The sequence below is a fragment of the Rissa tridactyla genome, chromosome 3 (assembly GCF_028500815.1).
Source record: "Rissa tridactyla isolate bRisTri1 chromosome 3, bRisTri1.patW.cur.20221130, whole genome shotgun sequence".
NCBI lineage: Eukaryota > Metazoa > Chordata > Aves > Charadriiformes > Laridae > Rissa > Rissa tridactyla.
In genome coordinates, this window is record NC_071468.1 from 123,429,930 (window position 1) to 123,454,612 (window position 24,683).

Here is a 24,683-nt window from a genome sequence, read left to right on the forward strand (position 1 = left end):
TGTGATGAATCAAACAGGAACATTCCCATTGACCTCACCAGGGTCAGGACCCATCGCCAGAGGTCCAACAATTAATTCATCCATTCTCCATTCTCCCCTTAGCAGCCCAGCTATTCTCCTTGGGTCATCATAACACAGTCCGGGACACCAACACACGCAGGGAGACACCAGTGCTCCCCTGGAGATCCCCTGCACTTGGATGAGCCATCAGGAGAGCCGGATTACCCAGAGACGGCTGTCAGCTTGGGAACTGCTGCTGGAAACAGAGACGGGGCTGAATCCGGAGCCAAATTCTTTCCCAGATCCAGCCCGCCTCTCCGACGCATGCTGATGTATGAGTACAGCACAGGCAGGCTTTTTTCCAAATCAAACAGTTTATTTCTCGCATTTGTCCACAAAATTCATGATTTGTGCCTCTTATGTGGGGGACGCTCGGCCACCATGTTTATAGCCCGGTTTCCTAAGAAAACAGAACATATGGGCTCATGCAGCTCACCCTGTACATCTCCCTGCCAGCTGCTGGGCCTTCTGCCCCCTATACATTTTCGACCTGTTGGCCAGCCAAATTTCAGCCTGGGAAGGTGGAAAAGCTCAGGCAGTTTATAGGCAACATTGTCCCTCTGGCAGTAACGTAATACATGATGCTGCTGAAAGGCAAGGTCCCACTCTCCCTTGCTTGCTGATCTGGCTGGGAATAAGCCTAAAAATACCCCAAAACACAACCCAACAAAAAAGGAAAGCACAAAATTCCATCATGATTTCTGCCTGATGAATAAGATGAACTGACTTCCCTTCTAGCTGCCTGGTCTGACACAGAGGGAGGAGAGAAAAAGCACCGAGGACATGGTGGAGAGTGGAGAACAGCACCCTCCAGTCCATGAACCCTTCACAACTGTTTCTTGACATATTTTTTTGACCCATTAACTCGCCTGGAGCAGAGCACCCCGCCACCAGCACAGCTCTTGAGGAGCTGCTTAAACAGCAGTATGAGATACTTTGGTGTAAGGGTGTGATGGGGAATACTGCTCAAATTAATCACCCCCAGGTTGGTGTACCCCATAACCCTCTGAAGAAGGTAGCACTAAACTCCTCTGGCTAAGTGACCGTGTCCATCCCCTCACCACTGAGATGTTCACCTGTGTGTTTTCATTCACCATGAGACTTCACTCCTACAGGACTCAAACACCATTTTCCAGCCCTTTATATCCAAAAGACAAAAAGTACTCACTGTTTGAGGCCCTCAGTAAAAGTTGCCCCCAGTGTGACCCTTTGCCAGAGGACTTCCACCCGTGACCAGCAGTCCTGCCCAACTGGGACCGTTTCCCAGAGTGCAGACCCACGTGTAGTAAGTGGAGTTCATCTGAATCCAACCTTTTACCTGCAGGATTCCACGGAGGACAAGAAGGGACAGTCAGGCAAGCTAAGGGGGAAACCAGAACAGCAGAAGAAACGAGAAAGTGAAGTCTACTGTCCCTTAAGAGATGCAGGCTGGTGAGAATTTAAATCAGGCTAGTGGTCCACTCTGAAAAAACAGTAAGCTTTTGCCCTCATGGGAGAAGGCCATATGAGGAAAAAGATTTTTGTGGGAAAGGTTTAGTTGAGCCTGTAGCTCCAGCTACCTGTACCTGACAGAGCTCAGAAGGCTACAAAATAGGGGTTCTTCAGTATTACCCTAGCAGACCCATACCAGCTCCTAAGGGAGACCCAGAAACCATCCAGACACCTTGGGAGGTATATATGGGGACTTTGCAGCCATATGGACAGCCAGGGTAGAGCCCTACCCTCATGCCCAGTCTGTCATCCAGCACAAGCCTCATGAATAACTGGAGATATTAGTTCATTAAAGCATGGCATGAACATCCTCCTCGCTGGAATTTGTTTGCGGTTCCCAGGCAACAGGCCAGTGTTTTTTTGGCAGAGACAGACAGACGGAGATGAGATCCTCTGCTTCCGCCCTAAAAATGTCATTGTAACAGAGCTGCGTAACCAGGAGCACAATGGTAGGCAGATAGGCTCCTGCTTGGGGAAGGTGGGATCTCATAGCCTTGTGCAAGCTCCTTAGATTCAGATTGTTCCTTACAGCCCCAGCCATCCCATGGAAACCAGCACAACCACCTGCATGCTGGGCTCTCCATTCACCCCCATGCAGGAGAAAGGGGGTCGTATTCAGCCCACTGACATGGCTGCTCCTCCACCTCCTGTGGAGTGAAAGACATCACCACCCTACCACAGCCCAGCTCCGGGGACATGCTAGGAAGATAAAATGGGTCTGGATTCAGAGGCTGTATCTACACAAGTAATCAAGTCACGTGAGGCTCAGGCTCAGACACTAGCAGATACCCAGATATCAGCAAATTAGCACTTTGCCAAACTGTTCCTTGGCACAGTTTGGAGGTGGGCATATGCCAGGGACAATCTGTAATAGACGTCTGGATGTGGCCATGTAGCTGGTGGGGAGAGCTTAGCTGTGCAGACACAAGGTGTGCTGTGTCCATTTGATGTGGGTCAAAAAACAGCATTTTGAAAAAATAAAAAAGAGGGAGAAAGGAGGAATTTGCAGATTCAGACCACATAAAACAAAGTCTTTTTCCACTAGGACAGCAAGTAATCTACAGCAGGCTTTGAGTCCAGCAGCATAGTGAGTTTCACGGGTGGAGTCTCCGGCCCTGGAGACTTTCAAAACCCACCTGCTCTGGGTGATCCTGCTTTGGCAGGGGGGTTGGACTAGATGATCTCCAGAGATCCCTTCCAACCCCTACCATTCTGTGATTCTGTGAGTGGAGCATGGTGCAGGAGAAGGCCGGCATGAAGTCTAGCTGCCAATGAAACCAGCGTGGTGTGCTTCACACACCAGGTACTAGATGCCTTTTAGATATCCAGCGTATTGGCCCTGACCTCCAGCTGCCACAGCAGAAGGGCACATAGATCTAGCATCACACCTACCAGTCCAGTGTCTCGGGTACCCCAGAACATCCCAAATGCTAACAGATGCCTGCTTAGGTGACTGACATGAGAGCTAGATCTCCACGAATTTCAGTGAGCACTTGGACATCTCATGAGCCTGAAGATCTCCATGTTTTAAGGGATATGCATGACCCACCAGATGCCTGTAGACCTGAAGACACATAGGGTTTTGGGATTATCCACAAACATCTTTCCTGGGCTCATGGGGGACCTGGAGAGCAGGCAGGAGGCACGACAGATCTTTCTGGACAGAGGTGAGTCCAGAAGCATCTCTAGCAAAGCACGACTGGCAATGGGTGGTTTAGAGGGGATATGGCAGAAGTCTAAAGGATCAGGAAAGTCTGCTGAAACGTGCTGAGGGGTCTGACTGTTCACGGTCTCATCATGCACAAGAACTATTGGGAAACTGGTGGGAGACACATTTAAAACAAACAAGCCAAAAAAATTTTCCTTTGTATAACCAATTGCAGACCTATGAAACTCCCCGTTGAAGGATATTGCCATGCACAACTTCTCTCCCCATCCCAGAAAATAGCCTGAGAGCAGGAGAAAATTTGAGATAAATACCACAAATGGGCTTATTCTAATTTAGGCCTCCCCATATGGCTGCTGTTATAGGCAGGAGGTGGATGGTCCCATGAGCTGGTCCGTAATGAAAACCTGCCCACAGCCATGGAGGTTTTCTGGTCCAGAGCTGAGCCAGAACTGGCAATTTCTTCCAAAGCTGAACTGCAAGGCAGTATCAGCACTTGCTTGGCTTGGGTTTGGTAGACAGCCACTGGTGAGATGGGGACGTGGAGGCAGCAGGGCAAACTGGTAAGGGGCACCAGGAGCCTTTCACATCACTGAAAGATTTGCCCCTATCATCACCTGCAGTGCTGCAGGTGTAAATTTATCCCAGGCTCCATTTTATAAATCAGGCTGCTTAGGTTCTGGATCAAAAGCAGATGAAGTCAGTGGAGACGGCCCTCCCGTTTGGGGCCATGGGGTGGATGCGGATTGACTTGACCCTTCCCCAGCCTCAAAACCACTGAGATGGCCAAAAGCTAATTTCTGTGCCACGTGTCGCTGAGCACAGATCAGCCTTTGTGCACAGTGGGGTCTGAGAAAAAAAACATCTGGCGGCAAGTTGGGAAGCAGGGAAGGGCGGGAGGCTGATGGACCAGCCCCAGTAGGCTCACCAGAGGCTGAGGCCAACAAGGCGTAGGGACCACGCTGGAGGGAGCAAGCCCATTTGCTGTCAGAGCAATTGCCCAGGGGACAGAGACTTCCTGCCCCGGATTTCTGGGGGAAATCTGGTGTATGTTGATATTGTCTGGTTTTGTCTCTTTTTCCCAAGGCATGTTCTGCAACTCAACCCATGCACCACGGCTGCAGAGTGGGGGCGTGTGGTGGTGTGAGGGACTCATCCTGACCACCTTTGTGCCTGCTTCTGTGGAGCCTGCAGCATTCAAACAGCTCCAGACACAGCCCATCCGCTGAGATGGTGCTACTCCCACCGAGGGAGAGCAGCTGAGCTAGAGATAAAAGATGGCCTTTTGCCATCCATCATTGGGAACACCATGGCCATGTGGTGCTCTGGCTCCGTGCTAAACCTCCTGTCTAGAGTGCATCAAGCCGCCTGCACACACGTGTTCAGGCACATCAGGTCACATACCCAGAGCAGGACACTCGTATGAGCATCCGCACGCTCCTCCCTGCTCAGCTCAAGAGCTGCAGTCTCATTTCTGCTCGATAAACCGTGCCCCAGCCCTGTTGCACCATCTCTCACATTGGAGATATCCATCCTCAGAAGCACACGGGGTGGGTTATGGTCTCCCACCAACTGCACCAAGCAGTACCGCCAGATATCTAAACTAGAGCAAGGCAGGTTTAGATTAGACATTAGGAAGAAGTTCTTTACAGTGAGGGTGGTGAGACACTGGAAAAGGTTGCCCAGAGAGGTGGTGGAGGCCCCATCCCTGGAGACATTCACGGCCAGGCTTGATGAGGCTCTGAGCAACCTGATCTAGTTGAAGATGTCCCTGCTCACTGCAGGGGGGTTGGACTAGATGGCCTTTAAATGTCCCTTCCTACCCAACACATTCTATGATTCTATGATATGCAAAGCACCAACACTTCCAGAGAGGCTCTACACACATCCTTGCAACCGTTCCTTCTGCAGATGGGGTCACAAACCCATTTTCTTTACCAGGTTACGTGTGGCCAGTTTGCACGACACCCTGTTTGAATGCTCGGTGTCCTGTGATCCAGAGTCCAGCTGGTGAAGGACCCCACTTATCTGCACTGTTTGATGAAGGTGATCCTTGTTCTTCAGTGTAAAACCAAAGGCCGTCGGTTTTACATTTTCCAGCACTACTTGGCACCCAGCCTGCAAATAAAAAGCCATCAAGGTGACTTATAAAGGGAAAAGGGAAGACTTGGTGATGCCCCCAGCCGCGTTGTTGCTGTAAAAAGAAACCTTTATAGAGTTTCTATTTCCTCTTCCTCTGTTTGTTGTTGGTTGGAGGCGATTTCTGCTCGTTATTTGCTTTATGTTGTTTTCCCAAGTTGAAACTCAGGTCCCACCTCTACTAATTTCCTGGAATGGACCTGGAGAACTAGTACAAACGAGAGGTCCTGCCAGCATTCCTGGGAGAGTTGTAACACACAAGCTTTCCTAATGCTCCTGCTCCTGATAATCACAGGGAGCTATCCCAGCTTTCCCATTTAATAAGTGCATAAATGAATAAGATGCTAAATTGCCATTTTTCTTGGCAGTTGTAAACAAAACCTTGGCAAACAGTCTCTTTGCAGCCTAGAAGTTGGGAAATACAAACAGACGTTTGATTTTTAAGGATCCCATGATTTTCAAGCCAATTTTGTGTGCTGGGGACTGCTGAGGAGGAGGATACTCTGGATTTTTTCACGCTTGACTGTGTCCATGCTAAACACAGAGACTGGGAGCTGGAAATAAAAAAAAAAAATAATCTTTGATACTGCAAACACTTGGACGGCATTTTAACATCACATGCTCGAGCCTACAAACACAAGAAGAGCCAGTTTGGGTCAGCCCCAACGTCCTGTCTCCAGCAGCAAGCAGTAGCAGACTCCCCAGTGCTCAGTGCAATTTGTTGACAAAACCCTGCCTTTCTTTTTTCTTTTTTTAATTTTTTTTTTTTCCCCTGCTAACGTGGTGTGTTCGAGAGCAGGAACATCCAGGTGCAACTATTTGCTGTCATGTTGAAATGCATCTGAGATTGACAAAGTTCCCCGCACTCCAGGAGCGTTACATAACCCCTGGGCACTATAAATTCAGGATTCCCCGCTTCTACACCTCTTCTCGGCCCTTCACTCCTCCTCGTGGTGAACCCCCACTCACGTTCAGCTATGCGGATGCTCCAGCTGCTCTTTGCAGTCATTGTCATCCTCCTCCTCCAGGACGTTCCCGGTAAGGACAAAATACTCATGGGGGGTTCTGCAGGACTGTGGAGAGAGAAAAGTCGGGTTCCTACCTCGAGGTAGGGAAGAACAAGACAGGACCCTCAAGTCAAACCAAGTGAAGTCAAGGCTGACCTGACTCTTGCTTCCAAAGAACCAATTTCTTCTGAAATGGTCTCCATGAATTTCCTGAATGCAGGTGTCTCTGGTTCGTAGACTGTGCGACCCCTCCTCTCCATCCCCTCAAAAGCCACCCAGAAAAGCTGAGCCTGAGACAGGAGCCTGAGATCTGCTCCTGACCAGCCTCATCCTCCACAAAACAAGGAGAACCCCATGAAATCAAAAAAGCAGCTTCCAGGGGAAAAAGTTGGTGGGGAAGACTGCTCGTTTGGGGATTTTTTTGTCTGTCTGTTTTCTTCTGGGATCCTGTTTAACAGAAAAATCTTCCTTGGCTGGGCTTTTTCACTGGTTTCTTGTATATATATGTTAGGAACAAGGTCACTATGGTGTTAGTAGGGCTATAACTTTCACAGAAAACAAACCTGATAACCAAGAAGAGGAGATTTACTTGCTTAGCCTGTTTATGCTCTCTTTTATTTAACTGAAGTCCTAAGGATAAAGGGAGGGGAGAGAAGGGCTTGCCCACTCCACTGATGGTGGATACCCCTCAGTGTATCCCTCCAGAAATCCTGAACTTGGTGTTCCTACTGCGTGTAAAGAGAAGCAGCACACACCTTTTTTATCAAAACAGGAAGATTTAAAACAAACAAACCCAAAACCCCAAAACATCAAGAAACCATCAATCACAAAAACAAACAAAAAAACAACTAAACAAACAAACCAGTAGATGAAACACCTGTTCCAAAAATACACTTTTCTAACTTTTGAGGTTGCCCAAGGGATCCACCTCACCTGACTCATCTAATCTAACTTGGCCAACCCAAAGCTGGCCGTCTCACCTAGGCTGGTCGTTAAGAGATTCCCAATGCGTGCTGGATGGAGATGCTCCTCCCAGGCACATCTGACCTTCACCACAAAGCCAACTGAATTTCCCCGTTGCCAAGTACAAGCATTTAATTTCTCAGCCAGTGACACCAGCAGGGCTCCAGGTGGGTTTCCAAGTCCCTTAAGAAGGTCTCACATCCCCTTTTCCCCTGCAGCAAGGGGCCTTTCAGACAGCCAGCAGTGCAGAAGCAACCACGGCCACTGCCGGAGGCTTTGCTTCCACATGGAGCGCTGGGAAGGGACCTGCAGCAGCGGCCGTCTGCGCTGCTGCCGATGAGAGTGGCCACGCTGGGATGGACACCGGAACCCCAGGGAGACCAGCCCAGCAACCCTGCAACTACAGCTGTACATAGGATCTGCTCTTGGACACCTCCATGCCCACACCCTCAACTTGGGTTGTCCATCACCAGTAAACCTGTTGGTTTTATATATCCTTCTGAGTCCAGAGTGCAGCTGTTGTTTCCTCTGAGATCGACCTGCCTAACGCTTAGGTTTTGATGCACTTGTCCACATTCAGAGACACTTGAGATGCACTGGGGTACCCAAAACATCTGCACAAGGCTGTCAGATGTGGCACAAGACCAAGGGGACACCTGTGCCCTTCCAGGGGGGCAGCAAGAGAGGGATCTACTGGGCTTGTTCAAGTGGTTATGAAGCCTCTGCTATAACCCCTGCCTCTATCTCTGTCTCTGTCACAGCCTTTATCAACCTCTACCTCTTGCTCCATCCATCTACAGAAGAGACCAAGGCACGATCCGTCCTCTTCAAGAGGATGGATCCAAGACAGAGGTACGATTTTCCTTCTAGGAGGGCTTCTTCCTCCTCCATAACAAGATGAAGGGGATCCTGGGTGGATGGCTCAGTTTATCCACCCCTGAGACAAGGTAAAGGTGGGTGAGATGGAGAAATCCCACTCCCATGGCAAGGGGAAGGGAAAGGGGAAAGAAAGGGAAGGGGAAGGCAAGGCAAGGCAAAGGAAAATGTTTTGGGAGGTGAAAGAGAATAAACTCTTGTATTTCACACCATATCCCAACATCACAAGAAGGGCATCACCGCCTCGTTTCCTGTATCTGCTGATCTACTGGGTGGAATTACAAGTGGTAATGGGCCAAGGCCATGTTCTTTTACAGCAACAACTCACCAGGGAGTAAATGTTGTTGACTGTGGTGCCAAGACGGAAGGGGAATTTCCCACCATGCTGTGCTCTTGTGCAGGACCCCAGGAGCAGGTCCTCACCTAGGAAAGGAGGTGAGGTAGTGTAAGCAAGAATACAATGTCTTGGAGGTGTGAGGAGAGAGTGAGCATGACAGGATGTGAAAGTGTCCTCAAGAGAAAAGCTGGAAGGTTCACCTCTGAAAAACACCCATCATGGTATTTGAGACATGTAAGCAAGGGAATGGCCAAAACTGCCACCCAAAAGCTTCCTTGGACAGCAAAACCTCCAGCTACACACCTGACTTTAACCTAAACCCACTCCACTATCTACACCAGAGCGACCAGTCTTGTCCTGGAGGAAAGAGAAGGAAACCAGCAAAACTAGTGACTCAAATGTGTCAGTTGGCACCCAGTGGGGATCTGTCCCATCTCTGTCTGGACTCTGAGCAGGGATTCCCCCACTCCTCCTACCACCATGGATTAAACCAGTGAGGGACTGGGTTTCTGTGCACTTCCAGGCTGGGGATACCCGTGTCCTTGCTCCTCTCTCTCTGCAGGCTGCAAACATGGAGGCAATGCCTTCATGCAGTGCTATCTCCCGGATGGTTGTCCTCTCCGTTGAGTGACAGTCCGGCTCCTCAGGGGCCTCAGAAAGCTCAGCCAGAGGTTAGCAGCCACTCCGGCTCACATGAGCCATCAGTCCCATCGAGCAGATAAGGCTCCCCTTGATAACAAGACCTGCCAGAAATGAGCCTCCAGTTTTTCCACCTTTTTGAAGTCTGACCGGTGAAGTTTTGCAGAACTTTGTCTTTTTGCCAAAATAACCAACTTCCAGTTCCAACCTTCATCTTCCCTCCTTTTCCCCCACCTCCTCCCCCTCCACCTTCCCTCTTCCTTCTCTCTTCTCCATGCACACGCCTCTCAGTGGGGCCGATAGGGATGCTGGGGGGGGACGGGGGACAAGGGGGTGATGTCATCTGTTTTTGGCCACTGCCAGAAGAGGCAAGGGTTAGACGTGTCTGCCTCTAACCTGCCTGGCGCCGGGAGCAACTGGGAGCCTTCGTTTCGCAGCCGCCTCTGCGCCTTATCAGGGGCAGGATGACATCTCCGGGACGGGCTGCCGGGAGTTGGAAGGGAAAGGAGGTGGGGAGCCCCTGAATGTGAGCCTTGTGAGAAGCCTGCACGCCTGGGTGTGCGCATGGATGTGTGTGTGTGTGTGTGTGTGCTCGTTGGCAGGAGCTGCAGAGGGAAATTGCTCCCAGCAGGATGGAGCCGGCTATCAGCCGCCGCGGAGGAGAAGAAAGCGCCTCTGTGCCACCGCTCAGCTGGAGTAAAGGGCAATGCTGTCACCCAGCTTTGTTCCTGCTAAGTCCTGGGAGAGTTCAACCTCTCACGTCCCAGGCAGGCAACCTGGAAAATCCTGTGTGACCACCTGGAAAGGGTTAAAAGATTCCCCTTGTCATCAAAGGCAGAAGGAGGGAGGTGAATCCATCTGCCCCTTACCCAAAGCTTGGGGTTGGGAGTGATCTCTAGCAAGGCTGGCTACAAATTTGCCGTGGAAATGATATTGAGATGGCGCATTGATCCTCACCTAAATGTTTTTGGCAATTTTTCCCCAACTTCAAATGGAAAACCTTAATGCTCCATAAAACAGCAATAATCCCTAATGCCACCCCGTCTTTTCTTTTCTCCCTCCAGAAAAGTGGTTTAATCAGAAAAGAATGAAATATTTTTGGCTAAACCTACAAACAAACTGTGCTTCCAATCTCCTACAGCACAGCCCTTGGGAGGGAAAAGCCTTGTGGGACATGGGAGCTGCAGCCCAAGGAGAGAAACACTTCCCTACAGCAGTGGTCTTTTAATATTTTTATTTTATTTTATATTATTTATTAAGGGTACAAAGAATATTTTCTTCTACCACTCCTATGGAATGACTTGCTTGCAGACAGGAATGAGAGCCCCTAAGGCATAGGGCAGTAATATAAACACTGAGTGGTTCTCTTTCTATCTGGAAAATTCATAAAACGCTTGGAAAAACAAGATTTTCTGTAAAAATCGTTCTCACTTGTAATTACAGTGAGAAAATAGACACTGGAAAACTAGGAGTGCTGTAAAATCAGGGTCACCTTCAGGAAGTCTTTCACACCTAAACCCTGTTTCAGAAGAGCCCCTCTCATCTCAGGCAGAGCCAAGCCTTTGCCTTGGGTAAGTGATTTGAACATCCACAAAGCAAAGATGTCCATCTCCTTGGCCTCCACAGCTCCCTTGAGAGCTGGAGAAACCAGCTCTGTGCAGCAAGAAGTTATGTCTTACAAGGGTTTTCTTATCTCTGTGGATGGCAAAGGGAGCACAAGGTGACCCGCCACCATGGAGACACTTCTGTCGGTCAAATGAACCTCTGCCAGCACTTGGCACTTTTTTCACATGAACAAATTGATGTCCTGTTTGTACACCCCTACAAGGGGACTAAGAAAAGACACAGCCACCGTGACTGCCCCATGCTGACCTCAGCTGTCCACGTCAGAATGAAAGCCTGGCAGTTGCTCAGCCCTAATGTCTCAGAGGCTGTGTAATAAAGTACATTTTTTTCTAGGCGTAAATAAATGACTTCACCCTCCTGGCAAGGTGCTCTGGGCTCTTTCGGCAGCCCCATGCGGAAGAACAGCAGTGCTGGAGCAACGCAGCCCCCCTCTCCCCAAGGAGGGAGTGCTGGCCGGTGGGGATGTTCCAAAACAAACACCGCGGCGAGCAGCTGCCGAGCTGCTCCCCATCATGCCGGCAAAGCCACCTGCAGCCAAAAGTTTGTGGCTCTTGGTTTGAAGATGCCCCAGGGATGAGACGTGGTGCTGAATTTGGGGAAAAGCTTTGCATTCCAGATAAAGGGGGATAAAGGGCCCCTTTCCCCTCTCCATCCTCCTCCCCAGGGCCACCGCTTGCAGGACCTGACCCCAAGCCCTGCAAGCATTCAGCCCTTCCTCCAGGACCAGGTCCCCGCGCCTGGGACAGACACGAAAGCTGTCAGGAGGCTTTATTGTCCAGAACTTCGTGCCACTATCAGCAACTCCCACGCACTGGAAGTGAGATATGTGTGACAACATTTTTTCCATTGGTGAGCTTATCATTGCTGAGAAGAGGGGAAGGGGCTGGGGATGGTGATGGGGAGGGTGGGGGAAGGAGGGAAGGTGTATTGTCATGAAAGCCCACCCACTCCATCCTTCACCCACCCCATGCTCCCCTACTCTATGAAAGAAAGAGATGAAAAATGGGGTTTTGGAAGAATGTGTTGGCAAAGCAGTTGTGTCAGACGTACAGGCTCCTGGACTAGTAGAGACAATCCTACATTCCTTGGGTAAGATCCGAACACACTCTTCCTGAAAACATGTCTCTTAATTCATATGGGTGTACATACAAATGGAGAGACCTTCTGCAAGGATGTTGGCTGGGCTAGCAAGACCCCAAGGGGTATGACCCCTCCTTGGTTTCAGACTGATCCTTCCCAGAACTGGGGGAAGGACACTCCAGCCAGCAGGAAAAATATTAATACAGTAAAAAAATCAGCTGTATCAGACACGGACAGAGCAACTGGGACCCAGTCACTGTGGCTGCAGTTGACAACTGAGGGTTGCATCTTGCTGGGTTTTTGCAATGGTCACTTTTATCAAGCCCTGGGAAGGCAAGGTCTTGGCCCACAACCCTGTTTTGCAGAGCAGAACCTGAAACCTGGCTTTCTAGGTCTTTACCAGGAGAAGACAGGGGCAGCAGAAGTAAGGCATGGCTCTTCAAGCCTGGCAGTCCATCTCCAGCCTGAAGGACCTGATTCCATGGTCCTGGGGCACCAGAAAACAGTGAAGTTTGTGCAGCTACAGGAGCTATGGGGAGTAAACCAAACCTGCAGCTGGACGATGGGAAGGCTTTAGGGAACTACGAGACTTGGTGAATCTTCTAATAGAGGTCTGGAGTTGGCACTTGCAATGGCAACGCGTCTCAGGTCTGCAGGACAAGGAGCTGAGGATACAGGTGTGATTTTAGGGGGTCTCTACATTTGCTCTGGAAATCACCGGATTTATTCCAGGGTAGGCAAGTTCAAGCATACCACAAGTTTGCCATTAGCCCCTTTCCTCCCAAGCTTTGGATTTATGCAGCTCTTTGAAGCACCCACCTCAAATAAAACATGGTTCCTGGGATGAAAAAAAAAAAGGTAAAATAATCTCTCCTGACAAGCTGAGAGTTTATTTTCAGCTTTTTACAAGGAAAACCCAAGACAACACTACCCTGGTTTTGCTTCAAGGAGAGAAATTTGGCAATGTTATCTCGGGACCATGGGGAGGTAATTGCCCAAAGGAGCCATCTCTGAAGGCAGAGGTGAAGCTGAGCTGGCATGTGAGCAAGTTTATCTCCCCAAGGAGGAAAGTTATGGATTTGCCCATTAAGTGCATTACGGACTCTCCAGGCTGGTGTTTCCAAGGATTGGGCTGGATGACAATACAATCTTTCAACGTATGGTCCACAGTCAAGGGGCAGCCCTTATCTGTGCACCAGACATCTCCTGACACTGAGCACATGGAAGAGAAAATGCATGGAAGTTCATGGCAGGGGGAAAAATGTGCGTGTTTTGTCTGCTCAATGATGTCCTTACTTCTGGTAGCTGGTGTGGAGAGGTGGCGGCTGTGCTTCTGTGATCGATGGGAGGTTTAACCTTCAGCATTGTCACTTCCAGGCTGTCTGTTCCTTGGGGAGCTGCTATCTGCTGGGAGAGGATGGTCTTCAAGCACAGTTCATTAGCAGAGTCCCCTGGGAGGTGACTGGCCGTGGTGGGTTAAGCACAGGCTGGAAAAGCCTTTTACATTTAGTGACACAATGGGGGATGAGCCAAGGTCCTGCTGAGTGTAGGCAGAAGCAATTTTGGCTCAAGCTAATCCAGCTGTCAGCCTCCACAACGGCCCTGTCACTCACCAGAGTCACGTGGTGAAAGCCTTCAAAATGCCTTCAGAGACAGGAAGAATCATCCCACCAGCCATTGCCAGTCCCCAAGCCTCCACCCGGACCATCCTGACATAAAACTGAACCTCAAAATATGTGTGGAGACCTTCTGTGACTTAAGCATGGGACAGAGACAAATGGTTTTCTCATGAACAAGTCTGTCTGCAGCAGTAACGCTCTCATGAGGGCAGCGGTCATCCTTAGGCCAATAAACGAGGTTTGTGAAGGAAGGTGGTGTCATAAGGCCAATAAATATCATCCTGTGGAGTGGGGAAGGAGAAGGTGCCTTGGTTTTTTGGACATTCTCTTATCTGTACCTAAGCACAATGTATCCATGTCCACGCTGTGAAGCTCTTGAGAACAGAAGACTTTTCCCAGATTACCCTTTCACCATCCAGGCAACTGAAAGGCTGAAGAGTTTCCCCCAAGCACCCAGAAGGTCTTCCAAACCTGGCTATCCAGCAGATAAGGAGTCCAGCTGGACTGCAGGGGTGACAGCCTAGCAGAGGACAGAGGCACCTCCAGTTCTTTTCTTGCCCCACTGCTACTTACCCATCTCTTTGGTGTTCTCTGTCTTCACAGCTTGTAGGTCACCCAAGTGGGAAGAATCTGCTCTGGAAGGGTGCTATCTGCACCAGGGAAGGAAGGTGAGCTAATGGTATCCACGGTAAGGTCCCTCTGGGGATCCTCTGACTGCTGGGGTCATGGGCTTAATAACATAGGTGAAGCATGGACCAAGGCACAATGGCACAAGAAACTTGGAACCAGACAGGAATATGTTGGTCAAGTGTCAGAGGACAGACCGCCACATGCCATCAGGAACAGAACGAAGCCAGTTCTCGTGTATAGCAAAAGAGCAATCCTGGTTTCCTTGAAAAGACTGTATTTTTCAACCTGCCGTGCTCATGTGTCTATGTGAGCTGTCCCCAAGAGTCACATCACCTGAGCTCTTCTCCCTGTGCCTGGGACTGTCCTTTGAGCTCAGGATGTATCAGCAAACAACTGGAGGGCACCAAAAGTGATGGAGGAGGGACTCAGAAGACCTTTCCTCTCTTCTTTCCTTTTCCCCACAGGGCAGCGAGTACACAGATAATCTTGTTTTGAAGGACGTGGTGAAGGTCCTCCTTTAGCTGGGAAAACCTGATGTAACAGATGGTAAAGCCAAGGCATCCATGCACCACAAAGGCTTCTGGGAACCCATTCTTGTGGGCCCATCCTGGGTTGGATCAGGCAACCACCCAGCAAGAGGTTATGAGGCTGCAGACCCAATCCTGCACCATGCAAAATGACCACGAGCAAATCCAAATCCAGGGTTCCCTCTTCCCTCTATAAGAAGGGGTGATGCAGAGATGTGCATGCTTGCGTCATTGCTTTGCCAAAATCACACAGGGCATCACTGGCTGACCCCAGTAATACATTTCTGGAAGGAGAGATCTCCCAAATTAACATTCAACCATGCACTGATTGCCTAGTGAAATAATTTGCATGAGTCGTGGTGGGGTACAGAGGGGAGGAGCAGGCAAACCCCAATGGTTTGTCCTCCTTGAGAAATCCCAGAACTAAAGCAGATCTTCTTCTTTAGCCCCGCCATCGATCAAGACACACAGCAAAACAACTACCAACAATGACTACTTTCAAGGAGGTCTGGATGAGTGCATGCACCAGTCCAGAAATATCCCTGGTGCCAGATGCTCCTCCCAGACAGTGACAGAAATGCTGAATCAAAAATCAGTTGGGGTTTTTGTTCTGGGCTGAGTCTGCCTGAGCCAGCATCCTGGTAAACAGGAGGTCAGTAAAGGCTTGCTGTGGGAAACAACCTTATTTGAGGTTTGGCATTTGTTCAGCTCCAGGATAGAGTTTTTCCTACAGCATGTGACCAGGCACGTGGACAGCCAGTCTCCACTCCTGCCTCTGAGCGTCTTTGTAAGCTTTCCTGCCTCGGTTTACCCATCTTACAGATGGGAGCAAGGACAACTCTCTCTCCCAAAGGTGAATGATGGAGAACAGCTCATGAAAACACGGAGTAACTGAGGCTGGGTGGGACCTCAGGAGATTTCTGATCCACCCCCTGCTCCAGCCAAGGCAACCTAGATCAGCTGCTTTCAGGGAAAGCTGAAGGAGGTGTCCCAGAGTACCAAAAAACATTTATTAGATTTTTAAGAAGTATCTTAGAATATTATCTTTACAATATCTTAACAGTAGTAAAGGCTATCTCGGGACACGGGCTGCTAGGGACATCCATACTGAAGAAAGTGATTTTTGACAGGATTAAACCTCCCACAGAAACATCCTGTGACTCTGGTTTGTTTTTTTTTCCCCTTGTGCAAACTGAAAAGCAAAAGCATTCAGCAGGAAAATTCCTTCATATGCTGTCCCAAAAAAAAAAAAAAAAAAAAGGTTGAAAAAAGTGATTTTTCACTTCCTACCCTAAAACTTTCCTTCTTGGGGGTTACGGAGGGGGTGAACCTGTTTCTCTGCCCACCCTCCCCACCCTGGGGAAGATGGATTGTCTGGAGGTCACGCAGCCCCCACGAGCAGGGCAGCTCAAAGCCATCCATCGGGGTGTCCCCGTGGCGAGCCCCCCGGGCTGCCGCCCCCTCAGCCGATCCCCAGGGTGTCCAGCCATGCCTGAAGAGACCGTGGGAGTTTGGCTACCGCTTCCCGGCTCTTATCGGCACTCATGTGCTGCCTGTCACCGATCCCACTTAGCTCAGCCACCACCAGCCCACCCCGGGGCCAGCCCCATCTCCAGAGGACCCCTGCTATCTCCAGCACCAGTTGAGACCTTGGTGGGGTCTTGTGGTTTTCTCCTCCAGCAGAGGACCTGCCCTGGCTCCCCACCCTCTCCCATCACGCCGCTCCCCTCCGGCCCCTGCCACTGCCGCGTCTGGCACGGGCTCAGCTGTTTCTTGACGACCGAAATAGCAGCAGAGATAAGCGACCCAGGCAGGGACCCAGGCAGAGACAAATTTCCATTCAGAAAAGCATCTTCTCCACCCCTTCCGGGAGGACAGCCCAGCCACCGCCATCTGGTGAGGACCTCTATTCATCTCCCTCTTCGTCCCCTGCAGGCAGGGCAGAAGGGATGCGGTGATGTGACTGAGGTCTCACAGCATGCCCGTGCAAGATCTGGAGGATGATGGGTAACCAAGCACTCTCACAAACCCAACACCATTCATAACAGTGTTGTTGATGGAGTTTGGCTGTTTTACATATGTATGGAGGAAAAGAAGCCGCTGCAAGGAGCAGACCATGCCTCAAGGACTGTCTTCTGCTCTCACTTGTTTCCTTCTCTCTTCCAGTGATGCTGCCCTTTGGGTGGCTTAGCAAAGGAAACAAACCCAGTCCTGGGCCCAGAAATTCCTGGAGAACAGCTCTGGAGCTGACCCAGCCTTGGGCATTGCCACTTTCATGTGTGGAGTTACCCAGACTTCCTTATTGTTGGCATTTTAACACCTAACAAGCCATGAGGGAGCCTACCCTTCCCTCCAAAGGCTTTCTGATCAGGCCTGGAGAAGTTGGTCTGGCCTCCTTGGCCGAGAGACCACAATGCTGGCATGACAATGACTCACTGAACCCACCTTTCTTTCACTAAGTGCAGTTTAGGATCATGGTTCTCCCTTGTCATGGCCCATCTCAGGTACCGCCTTCTCACAGATTACCCTCCATGTCATGCCCATGATGTGATCACATGTCCAACCTCCAGACCCATCTGGAGAGGAGTCATGGTATCCATCTCTAGAGCATGCTTGGAGACATCCAGATCAGCAGTAGGAGGCTGAGGGACAGATAGCACAGCCCCCTGTGTGCCTTCATTGCTTTCTCCACATGACCTGGCTGGACATCACCACCAAGTGTTTGTGGTCCACACGAGCCCTGCCTCACTGATGCCAGCTGGAGACCTGCCAGTGGTACCATGAGCACAGGCTCAGCTCCAGCATATCACTGATGTTAGTGGTGGCATGAGATGGACTGTCTCTAGAGAAGGCTTGTAGCCAAGCTCTTACTTTGTCCTCTCTTCTCATGGCTGCCCAAGCCATTCCTGGAAATTCCAGGGGAGTGTGGCTACCATTACCTAACTCTTATCACCACAAGATATCCCACCCTGAACCAGAGAGATGAGGAGCCCAGGGAAAACACAAAGAGAGAAACAGAAGACAAACGATTTAACCCACAGGTATTTCACCTCCATTCCTTTTGGCCCATGTCCCACCTCCTAGGTGTTAGAGGAACTGGTTCTGCCTTTGGTGGACACCAGCCATCTCCTGGCCAAGTCAGTCGATTCCCTGTGTGCTCGTGGTTGTCACTCTTAGACTGGGATTTTGGTTTCTATCCCCAGCACCACCAGTGATGGCTTCTGGATCAGGTTACTGAGATGATTCTGCTTGGGCTCATCTGCCCCATCCCTTGCCTGGTAGCGCAGGCAGGTGTGCTGCATCCCATCTCATCACGGGGCATGCAGTCACTCTCTAGATCTTTTCAGCCTCTGGTGCATCTGAAGGATTGACCTCTTCCCTTCTGTGGCTGTCATCTACCAGACCCTCACTGTTGGCAGGGTACCTTGGCAGGACACGGATAATCCCTCCTATGAAGGACGGAATTAAATAAGTGCCTTTTTCTACACTTTTAAATTACTAGGTCCTTGCTTTTAATGCTGACCAATAAGCACTGAGCTAAACAAGCTCTGGGCCATCACTACATTCCCAACAAGCTCTCCTGGTACAGTCCTGGGAGCCTGTCGGTAGAGAAACGATTCTGAAGTACCACCAGGTTAGATGTCCCTCCATCACACCCACCTGTGTTTTAGGTAGAGTTACACCAAAGGTTACAGCCATAATCAGGATGAAAGATAGTTAGCATCTGGACTGGAGTTTTATCCATCTTCTACACCTGTAAAAGAAAGGATGTGTCTTGGAGAAACTGTGCAAAAGGACAAGATTTGCAAGTGAGACCTACTCAAAGGTGATACCAAGAGCATATGCCTGAGTGATCAGCAGGAAAGTGGTGGTGTCTACAGAAATCGGTCAGGAAACACGTTTTTTACGCTCTACCGCAGTAAGATTAAGCACCAGGACACCTGCAAAGGGAACCCTGAGGCAGGACAGACCTGGGACATGGACACAAGCCCCCATCTCTCTCCCAGCAGGATAGCGCGGTGTTGGGTTTACATCAAGTCCTGTCCCCAGGATACCCCCTCTCTAGGGCTGTCTATGCACAAGGCAGTTACTTGGTCTCGCCACAATGGGAAGCATGCCACTAATACATCAATTAGCAGGGTGTCACAACAGGATAATTAACAGTTTCCCACAGGGTTGTACTTGAAGTGTCCCAGCCAGGTATGACCCTGTGGGTGTGTGACAAACCCCTGCAGACAGATCTCCTGGACCAATCCCAGCTCCCACCTTGCCGTGAGGCTGAGATCTGTTTCCTAACACGATGAGAAAGATTTTTCTGGGCTGCCTTTGTCTCGTCAGCTTCCTCTTGCGGCACAACGTCTGCTGTAGGAAAAGCCATGATCTTCATTTCCCTCCTACCCTCCATTATTCCTCTATATTCCCCTTCCAGGGTCTTTTCCTTATCTGCCACCACCTTCCTGTTTTTCTTCCTCATCCAGCACCCTCCAGCCTCCCTGGCTCCTGGACCATCGGCTCCTGTCGAAGTGCTTCCTCCTCCTCTAGCTGATGTCCTCCCAGTGATAGCCCCGAGCATCCCAGGGGATTGCAGGCATCCCACAGGGGCCCCGCTGGGAGAAGGTGGCGGCGGTGACCCCATACCAAAGGAAACGGCGCTGGGAGGAAATGACAACACTGGACTACCAGAATATCTCTGAAAATGGCTACCCTAGGGATGCAGAGATAAGCAGAAAAAGCCTCATTTGGTGGGGAAGGAGAAGGAGGTCAGGGCTGTTCATCTGAGATGTTTACGTGTCTTCTGGCATAAACACTGGTCTGGGCTTTCCCAGCAGGCGCCAGCATCCTTTTTGGAGTGGGGGAAATGGTTTATACAGCCTCTGCTCACCTTGGGATGTGCAGCTCAGCACCGTGGCAGCAAGAAAGATGCTCAAGGCCATGGGGAGATAATGTTAGGAGGGCCAAGCCCTGACACAGCAGTTGTCAAGAAATGGTCCCCTCTTTTTTTGGTGTTTGTTGCCTTGGGTGGGTGCCAGTTCAGGGTCAGGACCTCACTGTATTTGATGCTGATAAGACTCAGGGCTATCCCTTGCCCCTTTGGTGGGACTTACAGGCACTCGATGCACAGATGGCACCATGGGGACACAGCCCATCCCATGGGACAGCTGCCTGCCTTGTGAGGACTACCATAGATGATGTCCACCATACACCTTAGTGGGCCAGTCTCAGGAGCCCATGGCTTGTGCAAACAACAGCACATAGTATTTTTCAGCTACAAGTTCTTGGAGAGGCTAAGAATGCTCCCTGTACTTGAAGCATGCAGCGAGGTCCCTCTGGGAAGACCCCATGGCATTTTGTAAGCTCTCAAAGGTGGGCAACTGGGTGCTGCCAGAAGCTACCACCACCTCTTTCCCTATCCCACAGGCTCTCCATCCCAGGAACCTCCTGCAGCCAAGTGATGCCCCAGGGTGGGGAACAGGAACAAGGACCTAGGGGACAGGGCCTTGGCCCCCACTTCACAGACATAGCTGGAGATACAAACGGGCTGTGCACAAGGGCTGTGTGTTGGCACATCTGCCTCCCTTTCCGCAGGTGAAGAAGGCCACCTCTTAGCTAAAGAGTCATAGAATGGTTTGGGTTGAAAGGGACCTTAAAGATCATCCAGTGCCACCCCCTGCCATGGACAGGGACACCTCCCACCAGCCCAGGTTGCTCCAAGCCCCGTCCAACCTGGCCTTGAACACCTCCAGGGATGGGGCAGACACAGCTTCCCTGGGCAACCTGGGACAGGGTCTTATGACCCTCACAGTGAAAAATCTCCACGGAGCCTTCTCTTCTCCAGGCTGAACCCCCCCAGCTCTCTCAGCCTGTCCTCACAGCAGAGGGGCTCCAGACCTCTGATCACCTTCATGGCCCTGAAGACACGCTTCAATCTAGGTAGGAAAAAGCCCAGCTGCCAACTTCCTCTCCAAAACTCAAGACTTCTCCAAAGTCCCAGAACAGCATAATTTTACGCTTAGGTCTCAGTTTAAATACATGCACGTGACTCCGTTGCAATGAGTTCGAAGCACGCTCACTGTCTCAGAGCCAGCTCCATCTGCTTTTCCCAAGCTGAACCTGCTGCCTTCCTCCTGCTATATTTATCAGAATGATTTAGTTGGTTGGAAAGTGCCTGGGGAGGCAGCAGGGGTGGAGAGACCTTGGAAATCAGCCATGGGAGAAAACCTGCAGCCGCCTCCATCCTGATGTGGCTGTTGCGAGATGCTCTCACGTCTCCCTCGGGGCCATTCCAGTGTAAAGCTGGGAGGTTGCTCATCGTTCGTTGAATTGCTCATGCTCTACAGATAATTTTTAAGTCTTTATTAGCAGCTTTGTGCGTGGCCAGCTGGGCTTGTTCTCCTTGTCCTAGAGATCTTCTCATCTCCTAAACCTTCACAATCCTCATCTCCAACTGGAGATTTCCAGGATGAGGTGCCACTTTTCTTCTGCCCAGGAGACGGTCCAAAGCAATTTGTCCTCCCCCTGTCCCTCAGAAACCACAGGGATAGTCAGCCTAAAATGCTTTTGTCAGAGTTAGGTTGATGGTTGGACTCGATGATCTGAAAGGTCCCTTCCAACCTGGGCAATTCTATGATGCTATGAAAATGGGAAGTCTTGCTGATGAAAGCAAGATCAGTGCATTTAGAGTACCTAAAAAAGTTTTGACACCTCTATGCGATCCTGTGGCAGTGAGACCAGAGGAAAATAACACGCGAAACCTCTCCAAAAACCCCACAATGAGAAAGCACAGCGTGCAGCTGCCTTTTGCTCCTCATTTTTTTGTATCCCTTGGCAAAACCTCTTCCCAGCTGGAAGCCCTGCCCGCACCAGCCAGGAGATACTCGCTCATATCTCTGTTTGCAGCTGCCGGAGTTGAGCAAGCTTCGCAAGCGATTTCTGCTGCACACCCCAGCACGTGGACTCCTGTTGGGCAACCAGGCTTGCAGCAACAGAAGCTGAATCCCCTTTGCCGTGGAGATTTTATGGACCTCAGCTTCCCATTCGTTCCTGCTGCACACCCCCCTTGCATTTCAGTCGCTGATGTGTTTTTTTTCTTTCTCTGCCGCGATGAAGGAGGGCTCTGCAGTTGCCTTATTTAGCTGCCAGCAAGCACTTTAAATTCTCCAGTTTCTTCAAGGGTCAATACTTGCTAAATGCTGTCCAACGAGGCTGTTTCCAGCCTGAGCAGGTGACAATGGTATCACCACCGGGCTGGGACTTGATTCAATCTCTCTCCTGTAGACACAGATAAGGGTGCTGCAACTCCACTATCTCCTCATCTCCTGATTTTCCTCACTTCTGAAGCGGATCTGCCTTTGTTTCTTTTAGGGAGGGGACCACTCGAGGCTGCTCAGTGGGGACAGAGGGCAATGACCACATCTGGAGAGGGCTGGGACTCGAAGTGAGGTGAACCTTCCCTGCTCACCTCTCCCCACTCCCTTGGAGGGATGCTGGGGTGAGGGACCTTTCCCCATTGGACCTTAAAATGAGGTGGGATGAGATGTCTCAGCTCCCTAAAGGTATTTGAGGTCGCAATTCCCAAACAGACAGGGGTCGAGGTGGTGGAAATCATCCTCCAGGAATGACTCCTGTTCAAAGTGATGGGGCCAGGGCCAGCTTTGGCGATGCTCAGGAGCAGGAGCTGGCTGATTCTGCAGTTTTCTGCCTAGCCAAGCAAATGTGCTCCACACACATCCCTTTGTAAAGCCTTCCCGGACCACAAGGTGGCATGAAAAAACAGTGCAGCCTGAACCGGACTGGTTTCCTCTCCGATCTGGCCTCATCCAGCAAACCGAGAGGTCCCGAGTGGGATCCTGCTGGGATGGAAGGTGCAGCGTGTCCCTCCTGCCCCTGGGAAACTCCCCGTTTCCTCGGCTTCCCCGTCCTGCGCAGCTTTTATAAATAAATTAAAATGAAATAAAACATATTTCCAGTCCGTCCCCCCCCGTACCCAGAACAGGCTCAGGCTGGCTCTTAGGTACCCGTCTCACCCGGTCCATAGTCCCTCGCCACTGACCCTCGGAAAACGCTCCCAGCACTTTGCCCTTCCTGCCCCAGCTCCTTACGAATGACCCCGATTTCCAGTTCCACCAGTTGTCCTCCTATTTCCATTTCCCCCTCTGAGGCTCATGTATAAACAAAGCAAAGAACAGGGAAAAACAGGGTTACCAGGAGAAAATGGGTCCCGGGTGGCCAGCGGCGTGTGATGGACCCGCAGACGTCACCAAGAGCCTGGCACAGTGCCTGATGAGATAACCTTTCACTGAAGCACCAAAACCCACCCATTTCCGAGGAATCTTGGGACATTTCCCTTCCTGCCAGGAGCCAGCAACCCTTCTAGCTTTGCGGGCAGGCAAAGGGTGCAGGCAGCATGGCCAAGTGGTTGCAGCAGGGCTTCCCATGGGTCAGGACTGCTCATTTCTCCAACAGGACTCACCACGGGATGGACCCTTTGTGCGTCAGTTTCCCTTCTGCAAAGTGGACACTGATAATGGCTCTGCAGAGAAACAGATATCTCCTTGAACCTGAATTCTACACATACAAGACACAGCCTCCATTCCTATATCGTCTAGCAAACCCAAACACAATAAAGGACAAATATTTTGGCCTAAGGACCCCCCCCAATGTGTGTTTCATGCTGTGAGCAGGAGACATCAAGAGATGGAGATAAATTTGGTGGCACAGATAAGAGTCTGGGCGTCTCTTTGAATAGACAAGGGAAAGTACAGCTTTGTTCCTTGGCCAGATGCTTTGGGAAAGCATCTTCCCAACCCCGTACCATGATGGAAGACTCACTTGAGTGTAGGAGCAAGACCCATCAACCAAGACCTCACCTTGCTCAGGGTCTTGTCTTGGCCACGGTCAACCTCCAAGACTGCAGAGAAAGGCCAAAATCATTAACCACTCCCCCAAAAAGCTGTGCCCAGAGCTCTCCCTGTATAGTCAGGATGTCAAAGTTGCTCTTGATGCAAGGCACTGACATGCTGGTCCTGCAGAAGAGGAAAGGACACGAAGAGAGGTTTTTGCTTTAACAATCCCTCTGTCCAGCACCCCCAGAAAAATGCTCTGGATGCAAATTTTCGTGGCGCGTGTCACTGCCCCCACGTCTCTCTCACTTCTTCTTTCCGGTGGATTTCCTCCTCCGAGGCCAGCTGGAGGTTTCTTTTTGAAGCACAAGAGCTGTCCCCATCCTTGGCTTTTCTTACGCAAACCTGTCATCTGAGTGTGGGGTGACCACAGAGGGGCACAGAGGGGAAGTCAGCTCCTGCTTTCTCTCACAAGCCAGGACAGAAAAACAGAGATTGTGGCTCGAAAGCACAACCTCAGCAAGTGACAGAGGGATGAGGTCAGGATCAGGCACCCAGGGAGAGCAGCTGAGATCCCAGTGCTTACCACCGCTCTTGAATTTCATGGAGGGTGGGGTACGGTAGTAGCAAGACCAAAGTCAGGCATGTACCACAAAGGGAAATGACATCACAGCATCTGCCCCAAAGCATCTGAACCCACCTGAAACCTTGGATGGAAAGCACATGGGGAAGGTGCCCTGGAGGTAAGGTGTTTCCCAAGAGGAACATTTTGGTCTACTTGGGACCATAGAAGATGTCCCACCAAGCCCCATGTTGAGGGGGAGACAGGACTGAGGAGCTGGCCCAGCCCAAAGAGCTGAGGAAGAAGGCCCCTTTATGGGGAACAGGGTAGATGGAAAAAGTTACTGGAAACTCAAAAATCAGACGGAGTTGTGGATCAAAATAATCAGTCCTGGACTGCTAAACACAGAGGTCAGCCTCTGGCTCCAAGAGTGCCACAGTCAAAAATTGCCAGGAGAGCTGGCCAGAGAGGTCTGGCCACACTGAGTTATAATTGAGCAGTAATGTTCACACCATAGAATCATTTATTTTGGAAAAGACCTTTAAGATCATCAAGTCCAACCATTAACCTAGCACTGCCAAGTCCACCACTAAACCATGTCCCTCAGCACCACATCTACAT

The 24,683-nt window shown here is 50.5% G+C and overlaps 1 protein-coding gene and 1 long non-coding RNA gene across 3 annotated transcripts; one reads left to right on the forward strand and one right to left on the reverse strand.

Annotated features, from left to right (window-relative positions):
* Positions 1-387: 387 nt before the first annotated feature.
* Positions 388-22,940, reverse strand: LOC128907145 (uncharacterized). Its single transcript, XR_008465488.1, has 4 exons — positions 22,863-22,940; positions 6,326-6,429; positions 5,788-5,910; positions 388-5,335 (listed from the first exon to the last, which is right to left on the reverse strand). It is a non-coding gene; the product is annotated as an uncharacterized LOC128907145 (long non-coding RNA).
* On the forward strand, positions 6,262-11,633 carry LOC128907143 (gallinacin-13-like). 2 transcript variants are annotated; one of them, XR_008465487.1, is made up of 5 exons: positions 6,262-6,394; positions 7,545-7,734; positions 8,088-8,178; positions 8,520-8,637; positions 9,810-11,633. XR_008465487.1 is itself a non-coding variant. In XM_054195608.1 (2 exons), the coding sequence occupies exons 1-2, from the start codon at positions 6,334-6,336 to the stop codon at positions 7,664-7,666; spliced, it is 183 nt and encodes a 60-aa protein (XP_054051583.1). In that variant the 5' UTR covers positions 6,262-6,333; the 3' UTR covers positions 7,667-8,081. The 2 variants fall into 2 exon arrangements, 1 of the variants encoding a protein (XP_054051583.1); XM_054195608.1 differs by lacking the exons at positions 8,088-8,178; positions 8,520-8,637; positions 9,810-11,633 and having other exon boundaries at positions 7,545-8,081.
* Positions 22,941-24,683: the final 1,743 nt, after the last annotated feature.

Bases quoted from the DNA above. Each gene is read 5' to 3' on its own strand.
- LOC128907143 (XM_054195608.1), top strand. From the start codon at position 6,334: ATGCGGATGCTCCAGCTGCTCTTTGCAGTCATTGTCATCCTCCTCCTC. The intron at 6,395-7,544 runs GTAAGGACAAAA...TTTCCCCTGCAG, and splicing joins CCTCCTCCAGGACGTTCCCG to CAAGGGGCCTTTCAGACAGC.